The sequence below is a fragment of the Prionailurus viverrinus genome, chromosome C2, assembly GCF_022837055.1.
Source record: "Prionailurus viverrinus isolate Anna chromosome C2, UM_Priviv_1.0, whole genome shotgun sequence".
NCBI classification, from domain to species: Eukaryota; Metazoa; Chordata; class Mammalia; order Carnivora; family Felidae; genus Prionailurus; species Prionailurus viverrinus.
In genome coordinates, this window is record NC_062569.1 from 63341766 (window position 1) to 63359280 (window position 17515).

Below are 17515 nucleotides of genomic sequence, written 5' to 3' on the forward strand. Positions count from 1 at the left end.
GTAAATCAGGGGCACCCGGGTGGCTTTGTAAGCATAGCACACTTTGTAATTATGTGTTTGTTCACTTGTTTTCTTGCCTATCTTTTCTCTCTAAACTGTGAATCTCACAAGGACAGGAACTAAACCTGTTTAGTCCCTTACTGTATATTCAATGCCTAACACAGTGCCAGGCACTTAGTAAACTCTCAATAAATAAATAAATACATAAGTCACTCACCCAAAAAAGTGTATTTCATCTTTGATCTTTCATCTCCTGTACATGATGAATGGGCCATTGCCTTCTCCCCCCCCCTCCCACCCCCAGTTCTTTATTTACTCTTAGTTAAGGAACCATGCCACAGTTGTCTTGATTCATACCTGAGATTTGCTTTAGTTAGGTATGGCAAGGTGACAGACACAGGGACACCTGCCTTTGAAAGAAGAGTTTATTATTTACAGCTTCCAGGCAGGGGTTGGGGGTTGGGGTGGGGGGGGGCATGCCACACTATGGGGGCCACTGGGGAAGTACCAGTGTCCATTAGGAGGCAGAAAGAGTGAAAGAGAAAGCAGGGCCAGAGCATTCATTGTGGTTTCTGCAGGAAGGAATGGACAAGGCAGTGTAAGAAAGTTTGAGCCAATTTGGGATTGGATAATTTGAATAATTTTAGCAGGCTCTTGTCTATAGGGGTGGTCTCTAGTTGCCCAATGCCTGGCCCTAGAGTAATTTAGAGCAGGGGGAATAGTGGCTTGTATATGAGTTAGATAAAGGAGGTGTTTAGGGATATAAAGTCTGGGTGGGTTGGTTTGCATATGAAAGGTATGGTCACAGGGGAGTCATTTGCTATCTCTAGGAATTAGCTAGCCCTGGGAAGGCCCCTCTGTCAGTAAGGCCACCCACATGTCAAAGCCTCACAAAATATACAGAGTAAAAAACAAGATTAATACATGTCCAATTTAGGTATTATGAAAGTTTATTCCCTGATCAAATTCTTCAGATTGACTATAAACCATTATTACTATGTGGTATTTTAAATACGCTATATATTTATGCAGAGTATAGTATGATATACATTCATGTCAGAATAATTTCTGCTATAATGATTTAATATATATAGTTTATTCAAATAATTTGTGTAATATTGATGTATTATTTTGAGAAATGCTTCGGTTATTCATTTGAAGTAGTTTTATAGAAATAAATTAAAACATTTAAAAGCTGATAAATTTCTCTTAGCCAATACTATACTATTTAATCTACAAATAAATTACCTCTGTCTCGGGCACCTGGGTGGCTCAGTTGGTTAAGTGTCTGACTTAGGCTCAGGTCATGATCTCCAGGTTTCTGAGTTCCAGCTCCGCATCAGGCTGTCTGCTGTCAGCACAGAGACCACTTGGGTCCTGAAGCAAATGAGGGACAGAGAGAGGGAGAGAGAGAATCCCAAGCAGGCTCTGCACTGTCAGAGTGGAGCACAATGCAGGACTTGAACTCAGGAACCATGAGATCACGACTTCAGTCAAAACCAAGAGTTGGATGCTTAACAAACTGAGTCACCCAAGCGCCCCAAGAAGTAGCCTATTCTTTGTAAGAGGTATGGAATATTTTGCAGGGAATTAAATGTGTGTGTGTGTGTGTGTGTGTGTGTGTATGTGTGTGTGTGTGTGTGTGTGTGTGTGTGTGTAGGAATCTTTGTCTAGTTTAATGCAGGAAGATAGGCAAAGCCTGGAATCTAGAGTGAACCTGAGTTTAAGCACTGGTCCTGCTCATGTCTAGCTGGTTGTTATTAGGCAATTCATTTCACCTCTTCGCATACCAAGTTCACCAACATTACCAGTTGAGCTTATTGGGAAAAATCAATTAATCTGAATGTGATTGTATTTGTAAAAGTGTTTTGTGACTGCGATATACTATGCACATGTGTCTAGAATTTATAATATACTGCAGGGACTTTTTCAGAGTAAGAATTCAGAAGGTTTTTCATTGTTGTTGTAATTGTAGAAATGTTCAAGGGCAAGATTAGAGGAAGGAACACTAAAAATTGATTCAGGAAAAGAATAATAATTCACTGTCTATTTACATAATGAAATTTTGGATTTGAAGGGTACTTTCCATCAATGAACTTCAAAGAGCTTTGAGATGTTTGTTTATTTTCACAATATTTTGAAGTCAGCCAGGTTAACGTTGTCATCATTTATTCTCTGAAAGGGAAATAAATTCACAGCAAGTTACATAACCTGCTTCAGTCAAAAATAGAGCCAAGTCTTTCAATTTTGCCATGTAGTGCTCAGGCTGGAGATTGTATTGTTCTCAACAATAAGTACTTTTTTTTTACTGGTATTATCTAAGATTTAGTTTTACCAAAATACTAACTGAAGTAAGTGATTAAAATATAGAAAATGTCACCAAATAATTATTTTTAAAAATTTTTTGAAGTTTTAAAAAAATTGTCTTTTGAAGTTTATTTATTTATTTTGAGAGAGACAGAGCAAGTGGAGGGGGGAGAGAGAGGGTGGGAGACAGAGAATCCCAAGTGGGCTCCTCACTGTCAGCACAGAGCCCAATTCAGGGCTTGAACCCATGAAACCATGAGCTCATGACCTGAGCCAAAACCAAGAGTCAGATGCTTAACTGACTGAGCCACTCAGGTGCCCTGTCACCAAATAATTATTAACAATTCATTAGAAAATAGGCCACATCAAGTGCCTCTAATATGCCCAGATTTGGTTTACATTTAATAAAGTCAAAATTCTGTATCATCTCCTGAAGTCCCAGAAACACCATTCTTATCTACTTCGGGCTACCCTTCCCTCTGCTGTCATCTAAAGACCCAGTATCTTCACATTCCTCTTCTCTTTAAAACTTCAGTGGATTTAGGACTCAATCATAGGACCAAATTCAAAGTTCCTTCTTTCGCGTACAGACTCTCTATTTTCTTTTTTTTTATCACTTAAAAAAATTTTTTTTATGTTTACTTTTATTTTTGAGAGAGAGAGAGAGAGACAGAGCACAAGTGGGGGAGGAGCAGAGAGCAAAGGAGACACAGAATCTGAAGCAGGCTCCAGGCTTTGAGCCATCAGCACAGAGCCCGATGTGGGGATCAAGCTTACAAACCCTAAGATCATGACCTGAGCCGACGTTGGACACTCAACCGACTGAGCCACCCAGAGCTTCTATTTTCTGGCTCTAAAACACCTTCTTCTGCTTCCAGCTGCCTTTATTCTTAAGCCTTATTGAACTTCTTGCCATTCAGACCCAAGCTAGGCCTTTCCCTGCTCTGCCTTTACACTCAACATTAATTCCATCTAAAATAGCAATATGAGGTTGAGGGGAGAAAGAGAGGGCTATGCTTTTTGAATACTTACTCAGTGCTCTACATACAGTATCCTATCGAATTTGCACCCATGAAGTAGGTATCCTCTATTTCGCTGATGAGGATATTCATTTTAGTGAGATTAAGTAAACTGTTCAAAGTCACACAGCTAGTATGGCAGGACTAGCTTTGGAACCAAAGTCCAACTCCAAGATACATGTTCTGCCCTTTTCAGTATGGCTGTCTCTCTCCATCCATTGTTGTCAGCCAGCATTATCCTTCAAATTCCACTCAATGTTTTCCCCCTTTGACCTTCACAGCCTCTCCCAGATGGAGTTAGCTGCTCCCATAGTACTCTGTTTATACTCCTCTATGAGTACATATATTTTTAATTGAGGTATAATTTACACAATATAAAATCCATCTGTTTAAAATATACAACTCATGGGACCGCTGGCAGGCTCAGTTGGTAGAGCGTGTGACTCTTGATCTCAGGGTCATGAGCTTGAGCCCCACCTTGGGGGTAGAGTTTACATAAAAAAATAATAATAAAGCATATAACTCAGTGTATATTAAAAATGTTGTGTAATGACCACCACAACTAATTTCAGAACATTTTCATCACTCCAAAAGAAACTTAATGATCATAAGGCAATCATTTCTTTTTTTTGTTTTTAAGTTTATTTATTTATTTTGGGAGCGAGCGTGTGTGAGTGGGGGAGAGGCAGAGAGAGAGAGGGAGAGAGAGAATCCCAAGCAGATGCCACACTGTCAGTGCAAAGCCTGATGTGGGGCTCAAACCCACGAACTGTGAGATCATGAACTAAGAGCCAAAATCAAGAGTCCGAAGATCAACCAATGGCGCTACTGAGGCCCCCCAGCAATCATTCTTCATTCACCTTCTCTGCAATCCCTGGAAACTACTAATCTGCTTTTTGTTCCTTTGGATTTGCTTATTCTAGACATTTAATATAAATGGAATTACACAGGATGTGGCTTCTTAGCATAAAATATTCAACATCGTCATAACTTTCAGGACTTAATTCCTTTTTACAGATAAATATGATTCCATTTTATGGATATACCACATTTTGTTATCCATTCTTTAATTAATAGATATTTGGTTTGATTTCACTTATTAGCTATTACAAATAGCACCTCTATGTATTAGTTTTTGTGCAGACATATGTTTTTAATTTTCTTGGTTATATAACTAAGAGTGGAATGTCTGGGTCATACTCAGTGTTTTATATCTTAAGGAATAGTCCAGCTGTTTCTAAAGCAGCTTCACCAGTTTAGATTCCCACCAGCAATGCATGAGGGTTCCAACTTTTGCTCATCTTTGCCAACATTTGTTATTATCCACCTTCTGATTATAGTCAAACTAGTGGGTATGAAGTAGCATCTCATTGTGATTTTGAGCTGCATTTCTCAAATGTCTAATGATGAATACTTTTTCATGTTTTCATTGGCCATTTGTATGTCTTCTTTAGGGAAATATTTATTCAAATCCTTTGCCCACAAAGAGAAATTGAGTTATGTGTCTTTTTACGGTTTAGTCGTTAAGAGTTACTTAAATATCTGAATACTAGTACCATATCAGATATGTGATTTGCAAATATATTCTCACATTCTGTGGGATGGTTTTTCACTTTCTTGATGGTGTCCTTTGAAATACCAGCGTTTTTAATTTTGATGAAGTTCTACTTATCTTTTTCTTTTGTTATTTGTGTTTCTGGTGTCAGTCTAAGAAACCATTGCCTAATCTTAGGTCACAAAGCTTTACTACGTTTTCTTCCAAGAGTTTTATAATTTTAGCTCTTACATTTAGATTTTTAATCCATTTTGATGTTAATTTTTGTAATGGTTTGAGTAAGGGGTCCAACTTAATTTTTTTGTACATGGATATCCAATTGTTCTGGCATCATTTGTTAAACAACAACAACAACAACAACAACAACAATTATTTCCCCCAATTTAATTGGGTTGGCCCTTGCCACATGATTTGATTTGATTTTTAATGTTTATTTATTTATTTTGATAGAGAGAGAGAGAGAGAGAGAACAAGAGCATACACAAGCGGGAGAGGGTCAGAGGGACAGGGAGAGAGAGAATCCCAAGCAGGCTCTGTGCTGTCAGTGCAGAGCCCAACACGGGGCTTGATCCCAAGCACTGTGACATCGTGACCTGAGCTGAAATCAAAAGTTGGATGCTTAACCAACTGAGGCACCCAGGCACCACTTACCACATGTGTTTCAGTAAATGTTGACGTACATCTACTACTGTGAACTTCCTAGGGTTGAGTTTCTTGTATTCCTATCTCCATGTCCAGCATGGGAGTATGACATAGTAAACTCTCAACTAACATGTTCAATGAATGAAAATCTGATTGGAAATTCCTAGTTCGACCAACAAATACTAACTGCCATAGGCTTTGCTGGGTCCTGGGGAAGTTTTAAACAGAAAGAAAGCTCACAGTTTAGTGAATTTTTCAAACCAGAGGTTCCTAAGAGGCCCCAGAATCTTATAATTCTAGACTGGAATGGATTTTGGAGATCATGGGCCCCCTCGTTTTTCAGTAAGACAAAAGCAGACCTTGAAAGGGCTAAGTAGCAGCCTGTGGCCTATCTCATGTAAATTTGCCAGAGGGACCCGGATCTCTTTGAAATTACATTCTATTACAAGTTAACAAAGGACTTTTCAGTGAGTCCTTGATAAAGCATTTTTTCAGTTAGTCCTTGATAAGTCCCTTCCAGATGAAAGACAATTGCTTCTGTTTTATATCACACTTATCTTCAGAGATAACTGCTATCAGAGATTGAAAACAAAATTCCTCCAACCTAGCTGTACAGAATTACTCCTCTCTCTGAATTTCTATAGATCATACTTGCTTTTGCATAAATTAGCAATGTCTTCTGTATTGCCCTGTTGCTTTGGATTGTTATATAATCTTGAATTATTATTTATCACAGGTTTATGTGTGACCTTCCTAAGTAGACTATCTCACCTAGACTTAGTGGCAAAATTTGGATTTTACATTTTATTGTATGAAACATAGAGCCTTGTGCCTAGGAGACCTGCAGTACATGTTTCTTGATATTATTTGCATATTTAAATAATTCATGTTTAAAATCAGAAGCTAGTCGGCCTAAGTGTCATTCTGTTTTCCCCGTTCCACAGATAATAAGGCAGCTTACTCAGATGCTCAGGGTGAGAGGCTCTAAGGGAAAAGAATCTTCTGTCTTTTGGAAATTTTCTAGTGCCTCTTTACTTGCCTTCCTAGAGGAATGGAGAGACTAGAGACCCAATACTTTAGTACAGATGTATACTTAAATCTTTCTTAATATTACTATTAAAGCTTTTAAATTCTATTAAAAGGATAAAAAAGATTGGCAGCATTCCTCTAGGAATTGAGTAAATTAAACTAACTCTCAAGGGAACTCTGCGTTATAGTTTTAAATTACTGAGTCAGAAAGTAGAAAAAGACATCCTGTTTCTCTCCTTAAATCAAGCTTGCTTTCTAGTTATGAGGTGGAAAAAGAAGACAGAATAATCTAGCCTCATACTGAATAGTGCTTTGCAGGACATAACCAAAATCTTTGAAAGTGTTTGAGTTAAAATGTTACTTATTCTTTTTATTTTTAAAGATTTTATTTTTTAAATAAACTCTACATCCAACATGGGGCTCAAACTCACAACCTGGAGGCCAAGAGTCACATTTTCTACTGACTGAGCCAGCCAGCCACCCAGAGTTAAAATTTTAAATTGAGATGAAATAAAAGGTTGCTGAATGAGACAGAATGAGTATGTCATGACCTGATACTCAGTATACAGTCATGCATCTATGGGAATACAGTGAGCCTATTAATTGATTGTGATGAGAACAAATTATGTGTGGGTTAAAGTGATTCTCTAATTACAACACATCCAGACAGCATGTTCCCACATGGTTAGATCATGGAAAACAAATAAGAAACAAAAAAATAAATAAATAAAACTAAGAATTTTGTGAAGTTAACTTTTTTCTTCATCTTCCAGAAACCGCTCATTCCCTATTTCAAATTCATGACATTTTAAAATTATGCTAATCAATGAAACACTTTGGAGCAATGATAAAATCATTGTCATTTCACTTCTCTGGACAAAATGAGGCCTAGACTTTTTGCTCCTCAAACTCATCAGTGGACCAGCAGCATAAGCAACCCACCAACAATGGTTTGAAATGCAGAATCTGGGTCCCGTTCTACACCTTTTAAATCAGAATCTACACTTTGATAAAATCCCCACCTAATTTTTTTTTTAAATTTTTTTTTTAACGTTTATTTATTTTTGAGACAGAGAGAGACAGAGCATGAACGGGGGAGGGTCAGAGAGAGGGAGACACAGAATCCGAAACAGGCTCCAGGCTCCGAGCTGTCAGCACAGAGCCCGACTCGGGGCTTGAACTCACGGACCGTGAGATCGTGACCTGAGCCGAAGTCGCCGCTCAACCAACTGAGCCACCCAGGCGCCCCTCCCCACCTAATTTGTATGCATGTGAAAGTCTGAGAAGCCTGATTTAGATGATATAAAGTAACTTCTTAGTTAGGAAATTCTACCCACCCATGATTCTAGCTGAAAGATTCCAAGTTGGGTAAAATGAGAGTCACTTCCTTACAAGTTGTGTTTGACTTGAGTAAATAGATTGCTCAGCAAGTTGAACTAACTTTTCAGGTCACGGCTTTAACAGCTTAAAGGCAAACAGAAAATAAAGACTTGCTCTGCTGGTTTGGTGTTGCCAGCTTCCTTCCTCTTTCACGAAGATGAATTTTAGTATTTAAGTGGACATGAACCGACGTAAAATTATTCAGATGGCAAGTTAAACAATGTAATACATGTTGAATACCTAGAATTTTCTAAATGTCAAAAGACATTAAAAGGTAAGATTCCTGCTCTTGAGGTACCTAATGAAGACAGTGGCCCTGCTTTGAAAGTCTCTGTGTCTGGAGCCCTTTGCTGATTTAATTATAGAATGATTCGTAGTTTGTTACTATCTGGAATAAGAAGCCATACGAATCCAGTAAAATATCTCATGCTCAAGTTGCAGGATGATAAGCTCCATGTGCAAGTGAACTAACAGGCAGCTGTATCTCTGGAGTGCTGTTCCCAATGACACCGTATGTGTGATTAAGCAGCCAGAAATCATTATAGACTATGAGCTCTGTTTTTTCCTCTGATTTCTCTGTGGCCCAAAATAGAATATGGTTTAATTCAAGGTCAACAGAAATTCAATACGGAAGCATTTGAATCCAATAGGAAGTAGGTGGAGGCTGTGGAGAAAATAAGCAAGTCCTCTACGGGAGGAGAGAGGGGTTAGCAACCTTGTTGGGGAGAGGAGTTACTCCAGAGGCTGTAAGAGAGAACTAGATTACTGAAAAAGGCCTGTGATGGGGTGGCTGGGTGGCTGGAGCACAGAGAATTTATTAGACAAGGTTTACATTTTCAGTTGAATGTGCCAGCCTCAAGAACAGGTGTGCTTTTTCAAATGTGGAGGGTAGCTTACATTTAACGGTTTTTTGCTGCTGGTGACAGCATACTTGGTATGCAAACATCAGTAGACAGTGATACTTCAAATTCAAGTTTTTATGGGTTAATGGAGGCTCTTTCAACAATGTCATTTTACCAGTCAACTTTGTGCCTTTCAATCTAGCCAGACACAAGTGGGTTCTTCTGGATCCCAGAGAAGACAAGGTGGTATTCATGAGCTGTTGCAATTTTTCTTTATCGCTTGGGGCACACAGCTTGCTATTTTGCATTTTTTCCCTCTTTATTGGTATACGTCCTGACATTCTATCTGGATTGGACCTTTCTTGAAAAGGAGACAATAGTGTCTGGCACCAATTAACCCAATAGGAGTTAATTATGTTGAGATTTCTTTGACCTCTTTGAATATTCAGCAACTTTCATCAAGTAGATGTTTTATAGGGGTGCCTGGGTGGCTCAGTCGGTTAAGCATCTGACTTCGGCTCAGGTCACGATCTCGTGGTTTGTGAGTTTGAGCCCCATGTCAGGTTCTGTGCTGACAGCTTGGAGCCTGGAGCCTGCTTCGGATTCTGTGTCTCCCTCTCTTTCTGCCTTTCCCTGACTTGCACTCTGTCTCTCTCTCTTTCTCAAAAATTAATAAACATTAAAAAAAAATTTTTTTTAAGTAAATGTTTTATAATTTTTTGCATTACTGACTCTATCACTTAATGGAACTCTCCACTGATGGCTCATTAAAACAAACATCTTCTTTCAGGAGTTTTTTGTATTAACATAGCATGGCTTTATATTTTAGGAATTAAGTAATTAGGGGCGCCTGAATGGCTCAGTTCGTTAAGCATCCAACTCTTGATTTCGGCTCAGGTCATGATCTTCTGGTTAGTGAGACTGAGCCCTGCATCCAGCTCTGCACTGACAGCACAGAGTCTGCTTGAGACTTTCTCTCTCCCCACTCTCCATCTCTCCCCTGGTGCACTCGCTCTCTCTCATAATAAATAAACTTAAAAAAAAAAAATTAGTTAAGTAGCCCAGCCTCAGGACATCCTTATCAAATAAGTCAAAAGCTTATCCTTTTCTTACAGATAAGAAAAATGAAGCAAAGTGGTATTGTTCAGTGTCGATAGACATTACTGAGAACTCAATATGGGCTAGGTACTGGGGACACAGTGATGAACCAATTACAGTTCCAGCATTATGTACATGCCAGCAAGAAAATAAACTATGATACTGTGCAATGCGTGTGCTATATATGATATATAAGCAGAATGTAGAGCAGGAGTACAAAGAGGAAAAATGAAGAGAAAGGGTATGTAACGGCCTAGGGAGCAGAGGTGAGTTTGTAAATGGTTCCTAGAGAAAGAGTGGCATTTGGCCAGGACTGGTGGGGACTGAGCATGGGAGGGTATTTCAGACTAAGCAGAGGATACTATATATGGTACTATATATACAAAGACAGGACTATGTTGTCATTGGTGTAAATGAGCTTCATTTTCTGTGATTATCAGGGAATATAGACATGAATATTAAAATTCTTTAAGTTCAAAGGGAAGATATTTTATTTTTTAAGATTTTATTTTATTATTATTTTTAAATTTTGTTTAATGTTTACTTATTTTTGAGAGAGAGAGAGAGAGAGAGAGAGAGAGGAGACAGAGTGCAAGCTTGGGAGGGGCAGAGAGAGAGGGAGACACAGAACTGAAGTAGGCTCCAGTTGACTCCTTGACCGCGGGATCATGACCTGAGCCAAAGTAGAACGCTCAACTAACTGAGCCACCGAGGTGCCCCAAGATTTTATTTTTTCAAGTTTATTTACTTATTTTGAGAGAGAGAGAGAGAATGAGTAGGGGAAGGGCAGAGATGAGGGAGAGAAGGAGAATCCCAAGCAGGCTCTGCACTGTCAGTATGGAGCCTGATGTAGGGCTTGAACTCACAAACCGGGAGATGATGACCTGAGCCTAAATCAAGAGCCAGCTGCTTAACCAACTGAGCCACCCAGGTGCCCCTTAAAGATTTTATTTTATTTATTTATTATTATTTTTTTAAATGTTTATTTATTTTTGAGAAAGAGAGAGAAAGGGAAGGGAGAGAGAGAGAGAGAGAGAGAGAGAGAGAGAGAGAGACAGAATCAGAAGTAGATTCTGCACTGTCAGAGCAGAGCCCAACCTGGGGCTTGAACTCACGAACCGTGAAATTTGACTTGTGCCGAAGTCCAGTGCTTACCCGACTGAGCCACCCAGGCACCCCAAGATTGTATTTTTAAAGTAATCTCTACAGCCTACATGGGGCTTGAACTCAAGACCCCAGCATTAAGTGTTGCATGCTCTACCAACTGAGCCAGCCAGGTGCTTCAAAGTTATTCCAAAAGCAAAACAAGTTAAGGCTAAAACTGCTATATGTCATTCTCTGTGGTGTGGGAGTTAATTTGGGGACCCATAACGGAAATAAGTTTGCAAGGCTGGAGTGAAGGGAATACTCAGATAACTTGAAGTAGGCAATGTCAATAGGGCAGTGAGAGGACACAAGAAGGGGAAAGAGAAAGTCATGGGGGTATTGTCAGCTCTCCATTCTGAAGAGGCAAGGTGAATTAACACAATAAAAACTAAACTCTCTCACTAACCTCAGCTGTCAGAACTCCACTCAGGAGTTTTGCCACTGCTCTTGAAGGTTAAATGAAACAATGTAATATTAAGACACTATCACAGGGGACCTGTGTCTACTATTTATTATCTCATTCACCATTTTCCAAGCAGGTTATTTTTGCCTTACATTGGGACAAGTACTCTTGTGATCACAAAATGAGAAAATGTTGGCCAAAATCTTTAAAATCTCTTAAGCCTGTGGATTTGAGGATTAACTAATTTTTACGATTAAAGTTATTGCAGTGAGCCAAAGGCAGGTTAATTCAGCCTAGCACTCAATGTTTATCTCTGCAAGTCACAAAGTGCCCCCCGCTCAAATGATCCGGAATTGCAGTTGAAACACTTTTTTTCTCCTCTTAATGACATTATCCCCTGCTCAATGTAACCACTGAAGAATGCTAGGTTAAGGGCAGCAGGCTTAACCAAAGCTGAGGGTATTAGTAAACACCGTTTCAAGCACAACAGAAAGAAAATGGGCTGTGGGAGACTTGTTCACAGGGTCTACCATTGACTTCACATTTTATATCATTTGATTCTCAATTGAGGAAGAGACCACAGAAATCCAGTAGCAGGATTTGTTAGTTGACATCAAGAACATGGCAAACAAATTTTCCTATTTGATCCTGACTGCAGGGCACACTGGTGAGGCTAATTGAGACTGAACATAAAGGTCAAGCTCTTCTGATTATTCTTGTTAGAGCAGCTTAATCTGCAGCAAGGAAGTCAAATTTTCCTAAAGATATGATCAATGCGATGCCATGTTCCTTTTAAACCTTTTTACAGAGTTCTGTGTTCTCTAAGCTAAAGAGATGGCTCAATAGTTGCCAGGGATTTTTGTTGTTGTTGTTGTTACTAAAAATAACATAATTTCTGTGACCTGATCATCCTATATGCATAACTCTTTGTGCCTTCTGTTTTAATTGCATCACATTGACTTTAAAGATCAATGTCAGAGCACTTCCAGAATGGAAACATGAGGAGCTTCCTATATATTCTCCCCAGTGAAACAACCATAACTGAAGAAAATTATAAATAAAAAATGACCATTGGCTCAGACAATGGAGCAATTTATGCCCTAGGGCATTGTCAGAAGTAGTGGGGCAATCATTTACCAATTAGTGGAGGCTCACAGTTGGGAGTAATATCGATAAAGGCAAACCAGCCAAAAGCTGTGATAGGAAGATGGGGGAAAGTCAAAGAGAACCTGACTAAAACCACTGTCATCCTCAGTGGAGGGAGGAGGATTCAGGGTAACAGTGTGCACACGGAAGCCCTGAGGAGACATCAGAGCCTCCTGCACACTGGGGGGGACATAGACTATACAGAACTAGTCTGGCCAAGTCACTAAACAAATGAACAAGCCAACAACAACAATGACAACAAGCCCTGGAGCCAGTACGGATCAGTCTCCAGAGTTGCTAACATGGGAATGTAAATAAAATAGTGAGACATACAGACAGGCGATTGGGACCCAGGCACATAGAAAGTGCCACTGAGAGGACAAGGATATTGGACTTAGCAGACAAAGTCTTCAAAACAGCTATTATAATTATGTTCAAAGAGCTAAAGGAAACAGTTCTTATGAGTACAAATTCAAAATTCCTCAACAAAATACTAGCAAACTGAATGGAGCAACCTATAAAAAGGATTATATGCCATAACCAGTTGAGATTTGTCCTAGGAATGCAAAGTTGGCCTATGTCCAAAAATCAGTTAATGTAACATATCACATCAATAGAATAAAGGAGAAAAAACATGATTATATTATCTTGATAGAAAAAAGGCATAAACAAACCCCAACACTCTTTTTTTTTTTTTTTAAGATTTTATTTTTAAGCAATCTCTACACCCAACTTGGGGATTGAAATTACAACCATGAGATCCAGAGCCGAATGCTCCAGGACTGAGCTGCCCAGGCACCCCCCGATAGGAATTTTTATTAAGAGTTTATAATCCAAGTTTGTAGCAGTTGAAGGACATCATGCCAGACTAAGTATCACACCTAGCTCTGATGAGTTAATTCTCCAACCCTATTTTATCATAGTAAAGAAAGGTATTACCTTGATTATTCCAACCTTTTCAGCATGCATTGGTACTGGGACTTATGCAGGAGCTGGATTCATGCTACCTGTAATTGCAATATGTGACAGAGCCAAGATCAGTGGAAGGTCAGAGACTAGGCTACAAGGACGGGTTCTTTATATTGTAAACTTCGGTGAGCCAGTGTTTATAGAAAATAAATGCCGGTGGATGGATTGGATAATTATTGTGAACCTGTTCCATGCAATGGCAATATACAAGGGATATTGGGGGCTGCAAAGGAAGAAACGTCGGTCTTCCATCATACCTTCTAGATGAGTTGCCTCCTTTATTACGTTCATTATTACATTTGTTACATATGTTATTAAATTCTTTCCATAAAAGAGCCTGTGCTGAGCCTGTAACCAATGTTCCCCAAAAAGGCACTGTATGATTGAGATGATATATGTAATTGGAAGGGAAAATTCATCAGAGAACGAAGTGTAGATCGTGACGATGCCCAATCATTTCCAGTGACCTCAGATAACCAAGCTCGACTCAGGGTTTCCAAGCCGAATACTCCCGATGGCGTACAAGCTGGTGACACAGTCGGCTAGAAGGGGAGGATGGTTTCCTACACAGAGATCCCCCAGTCCCAGAATCCCACCGGGACTCCAAGTCCCAGAAACCCGCAGGGCAAATCTACCCCAGTCCCTAGTCGGCTGACCGCGGACGCGACCAAGTTAGGAAACCGGGGTGAGATGCCGTAGTCTTTGTCACCTACTCTTTTTCCTGTAGGAATAGGGCTTTTTTACGGAGAACTTTGGCATTTCCTCAGTCACAGCTTCCACGAAAGGCCCCCTCCCGGCCTATCTGATGTGATAGGCAGCGTCTCCCATCGTCTCTCTCCCTTTTCCTAGCCCCTGTAAGAATGGTTCAGCCGGGCGTTGAGGCTCCTTGAGCTGGATCGATGGTTGCGCCCGCCCTCCCCCGGAATGTGGGCCTTTGGAGCAAGCGAGGTGGGAGGGACCCAAGCGGGGAGGCGTGCTGGGCCCGGGCGGCGGGAGGAGCCGCGCGGTTCCGGCTGCCCCGGCACGGCGACCCTTGGGTCCGCGCCGCGGGCGGAGTGGACAGGTAGGCAAGCGGCAGCCGCAGCTCTGGGTGAAGCTCGGGTAGCAGAGTGCCCCACGGCACCCGGCGCGCACCCCGCACCCTTGGCCTCCGGCGTTCAGGCGGGGGAGTAAGGAGATGCCGACCCAGAGGGACAGCAGTACCATGGCTCACCCGATCGCAGGCGGCGGCAGCGGAGATCATTCTCACCAGGTCCGGGTTAAAGCCTACTATCGCGGGTGAGTCTCCCAGAGTAGGCGTGGGAGTGGGAGGGGAGAGGAAAGGCCCGCTCGACTTGGACTGGAGGAGGGGAGGGTGAGGGGCTGTAGATGTTGTGGGCGGATTGGTCTGGGCGGGCGACTCTGGGGACTCGGGGTGGGTGACCAAGTGATCCGGGGAGGAGCAAGGGGCGCTAGGTTGGGGCACCCCACGGTGTGTTGCAGGGCGCCCGGGAGTCGCGCGGCTGTTGGTCCAGATTAGGGTCCCAGGGAGGAGCCTTGGAATAGAGTAGGTCCACCTGGTGGGTTCGAGAGAGACTCGCCTGCTAAGAGATTTACAAGGACTTTACGTCATTAAGGCTGAATGTGTTCGGGGCTGAGAGTTGATTCCGAGTGATGCCTCAGTTAACTGAGTTTGCTATAGGTTTAGAAGACAGGACTACTTTAGTTTGCTGGCCCTTTTGGTTGTCAGAAGGCCTAAAGATTCTGGTTCTCAAAGTCAGGTTTACCTTCATCGTCTTAAGTTCAAGAAGTGTATCTGGATGCCTGTGTATTAGACATAGGAATTATTATTGAAGAGTAAAGTTGATGGGTTTTCAGGGATGTGCATTAGGTATGTATGTCTCGCCGAGATGTGGTTATGTATGTGTAAATTAAAAATTTGTGAACGCTTCTTTGTCAGTGTTTCTTCAAGGACCATTTGATAGGGTGAGATACTGCAAAGAGAGAAGAGGAGGAACCGAATTTTAAATAAAGTCTATGATTTTTAGTCGTATTTTTACGGAAGTTCTAACTCCGGTGCTTACCAGAAATAATCCAGTCCTAATATCGTTGTATTAAATCATATTCTATAATCAGTGCCCTGAAGTATTCCCCTTCCCTTGAATTAAGTCGTGGTTTGGAATTTGAGAGAATTCTATTTAGGAGCATTGGAAAGGTGAAATGTTAGTGTGGGCATGAAGATTTGAAACTAAGGGTTAACAGAAAACCTGATGGCTCGGGCCTGTCTTACTGCTTGTTCAAGTAGAAGTAAATTGCTTTAAAAAAACCTCAAGCACTAGGAGGTTAAAACTGCAATGCATACTTTTACATTCCAGAGAGGATCAGTGAAGATAGCAAACTTTCAAAATGCCTCTCTTGTTTTGATTTCAAAGGAAATAGAAGCCCTAAAACGTCTTATTGATTCGATATAACAACTTACTGGTTTGCCTGCTGCCATGCAGCCTCTGACCTCTTGTTAGCTTGACTGTCTTCATCGGTAGTTTACAAGAATTATTTAGGAAAGTATCAGTGTTTTTGCTTTTAAATTGATCACAGAGGTCTTCATTTTAAAGCAATACCAAGAAGTGTGTGTATGTTTTTTTAAAAAGTTTGTAGTGGTCATGAGAGCTGTTTTGACTTGAGTATGGTCAGCTATGAACTTTGCACTGTAGGGGAGAAAAGCTTTGCTTCCTTTACCTTACCTTTAATTTGATAGATGAGATAGTTCACTTTCCATGTTATAATGTCGACGGACAGCCCATGAGTTGTTAGGTACAGAGAATAAAATATGTGGTATGTGTTTCTTTTTTTTAAAGGTGTCTGATTATTGACAGTTAAAAAAGTTAAAAATCAGAATACTCACATGGTGGGAATGTGCACACTTTGTAGATGTATAGATTAAGTTCCATTCCATCCTTCCAACTTTCAGAGGTATACTGTTGACAGTTTATTTCTGTTCTACTGGAGGTTGTCTTTATTACTTTAAAAGTTATACTTCTATTTCGTGATTCAACTTTAGATAGACCTATTGATTCCTTTCTCTGAAGGATAAGACATTGGGTGAATACTACCTTTTGCTTGCCCTTCTCCTGATTGGTACTTCTCAATTTTTAATTGTTAAACTATTATTAGTTTTCTGGTTTACCTTTATGACTCTGACAATACAAAATTCTTGTCTTATTAAATTTAGATAGTTCCCAATGATTCCAACTATGCAGAAGAAGAAATGAGTGCTTCTTCCTTTTTGCCCATTTTTATTGGTTTGACAAATCTAAATAGGCCTAGTTAGTAAATTAAAATCATTGTAAACTCCTTTGGAAAGAAATCAAAGTCTGCTATATTTTAGGAATTTAAGTGTCATTTTTTCTTGGCTTATTGCTACAACTGTTTTTATAAAAGAGAGTAAGGACATATAACCCTTTTAGTGCCTAAAATTTTCCCAAGACATTCAAGTTAACGTTTCGTTTTGTTTTTTTTTTAAACCTATGAATTTTTGCTAAGGAATGAAAGAAAAGCCCTCGCCCATTAGTGCTTCTTATTCACTGAACGCTTTCTAATAGTGCCTTCATTTCAAGCCTTATTTAAAGACAACATCGGCATTCTCTAAATTGTACCAATTTCTGTCCCCTGAAATTATATCTGTTAAGATTATATGTTTATTAACAATAGTCTAAACTGGTGGTTATGATATTACATAGTCAGCTGCTCATTACTACAGATGAAACTAAAATGAGTCACCAGTGAGGATAGCTAATAAACAAGTTGGCTAACTAGAACACCTACCTGCTTTTTAAGTAGAAAACCCTTCCTTTATATCAAGAAATGTAAGGACAATCTGCATTTGAAAACGTTGCTTTTCCTTCAGATCTTGTGAAAGGCCATTATCAGAAAGCTTTCTCCTTATCCCCTTCTAACAGTATTTCTTTCCAGTGAACGTTGAATTTTGGAATAGCCAGAATTT

General features: G+C 40.1%; 1 protein-coding gene across 2 annotated transcripts in view; it reads left to right on the plus strand.

The window, feature by feature from the left end:
• The first annotated feature begins 14474 nt into the window (after positions 1-14474).
• The window catches only part of PRKCI (protein kinase C iota), a 73391-nt gene continuing 70350 nt past the window's right edge, over positions 14475-17515 (plus strand). The window contains exon 1 of one of the 2 annotated variants that reach the window (XM_047875614.1): positions 14475-14814. In XM_047875614.1, the coding sequence (XP_047731570.1) occupies positions 14714-14814 (101 nt within the window). In that variant the 5' untranslated portion in view covers positions 14475-14713. The remainder of the gene's footprint in view (positions 14815-17515) is intronic. The other variant, XM_047875615.1, reaches the window with a different exon arrangement.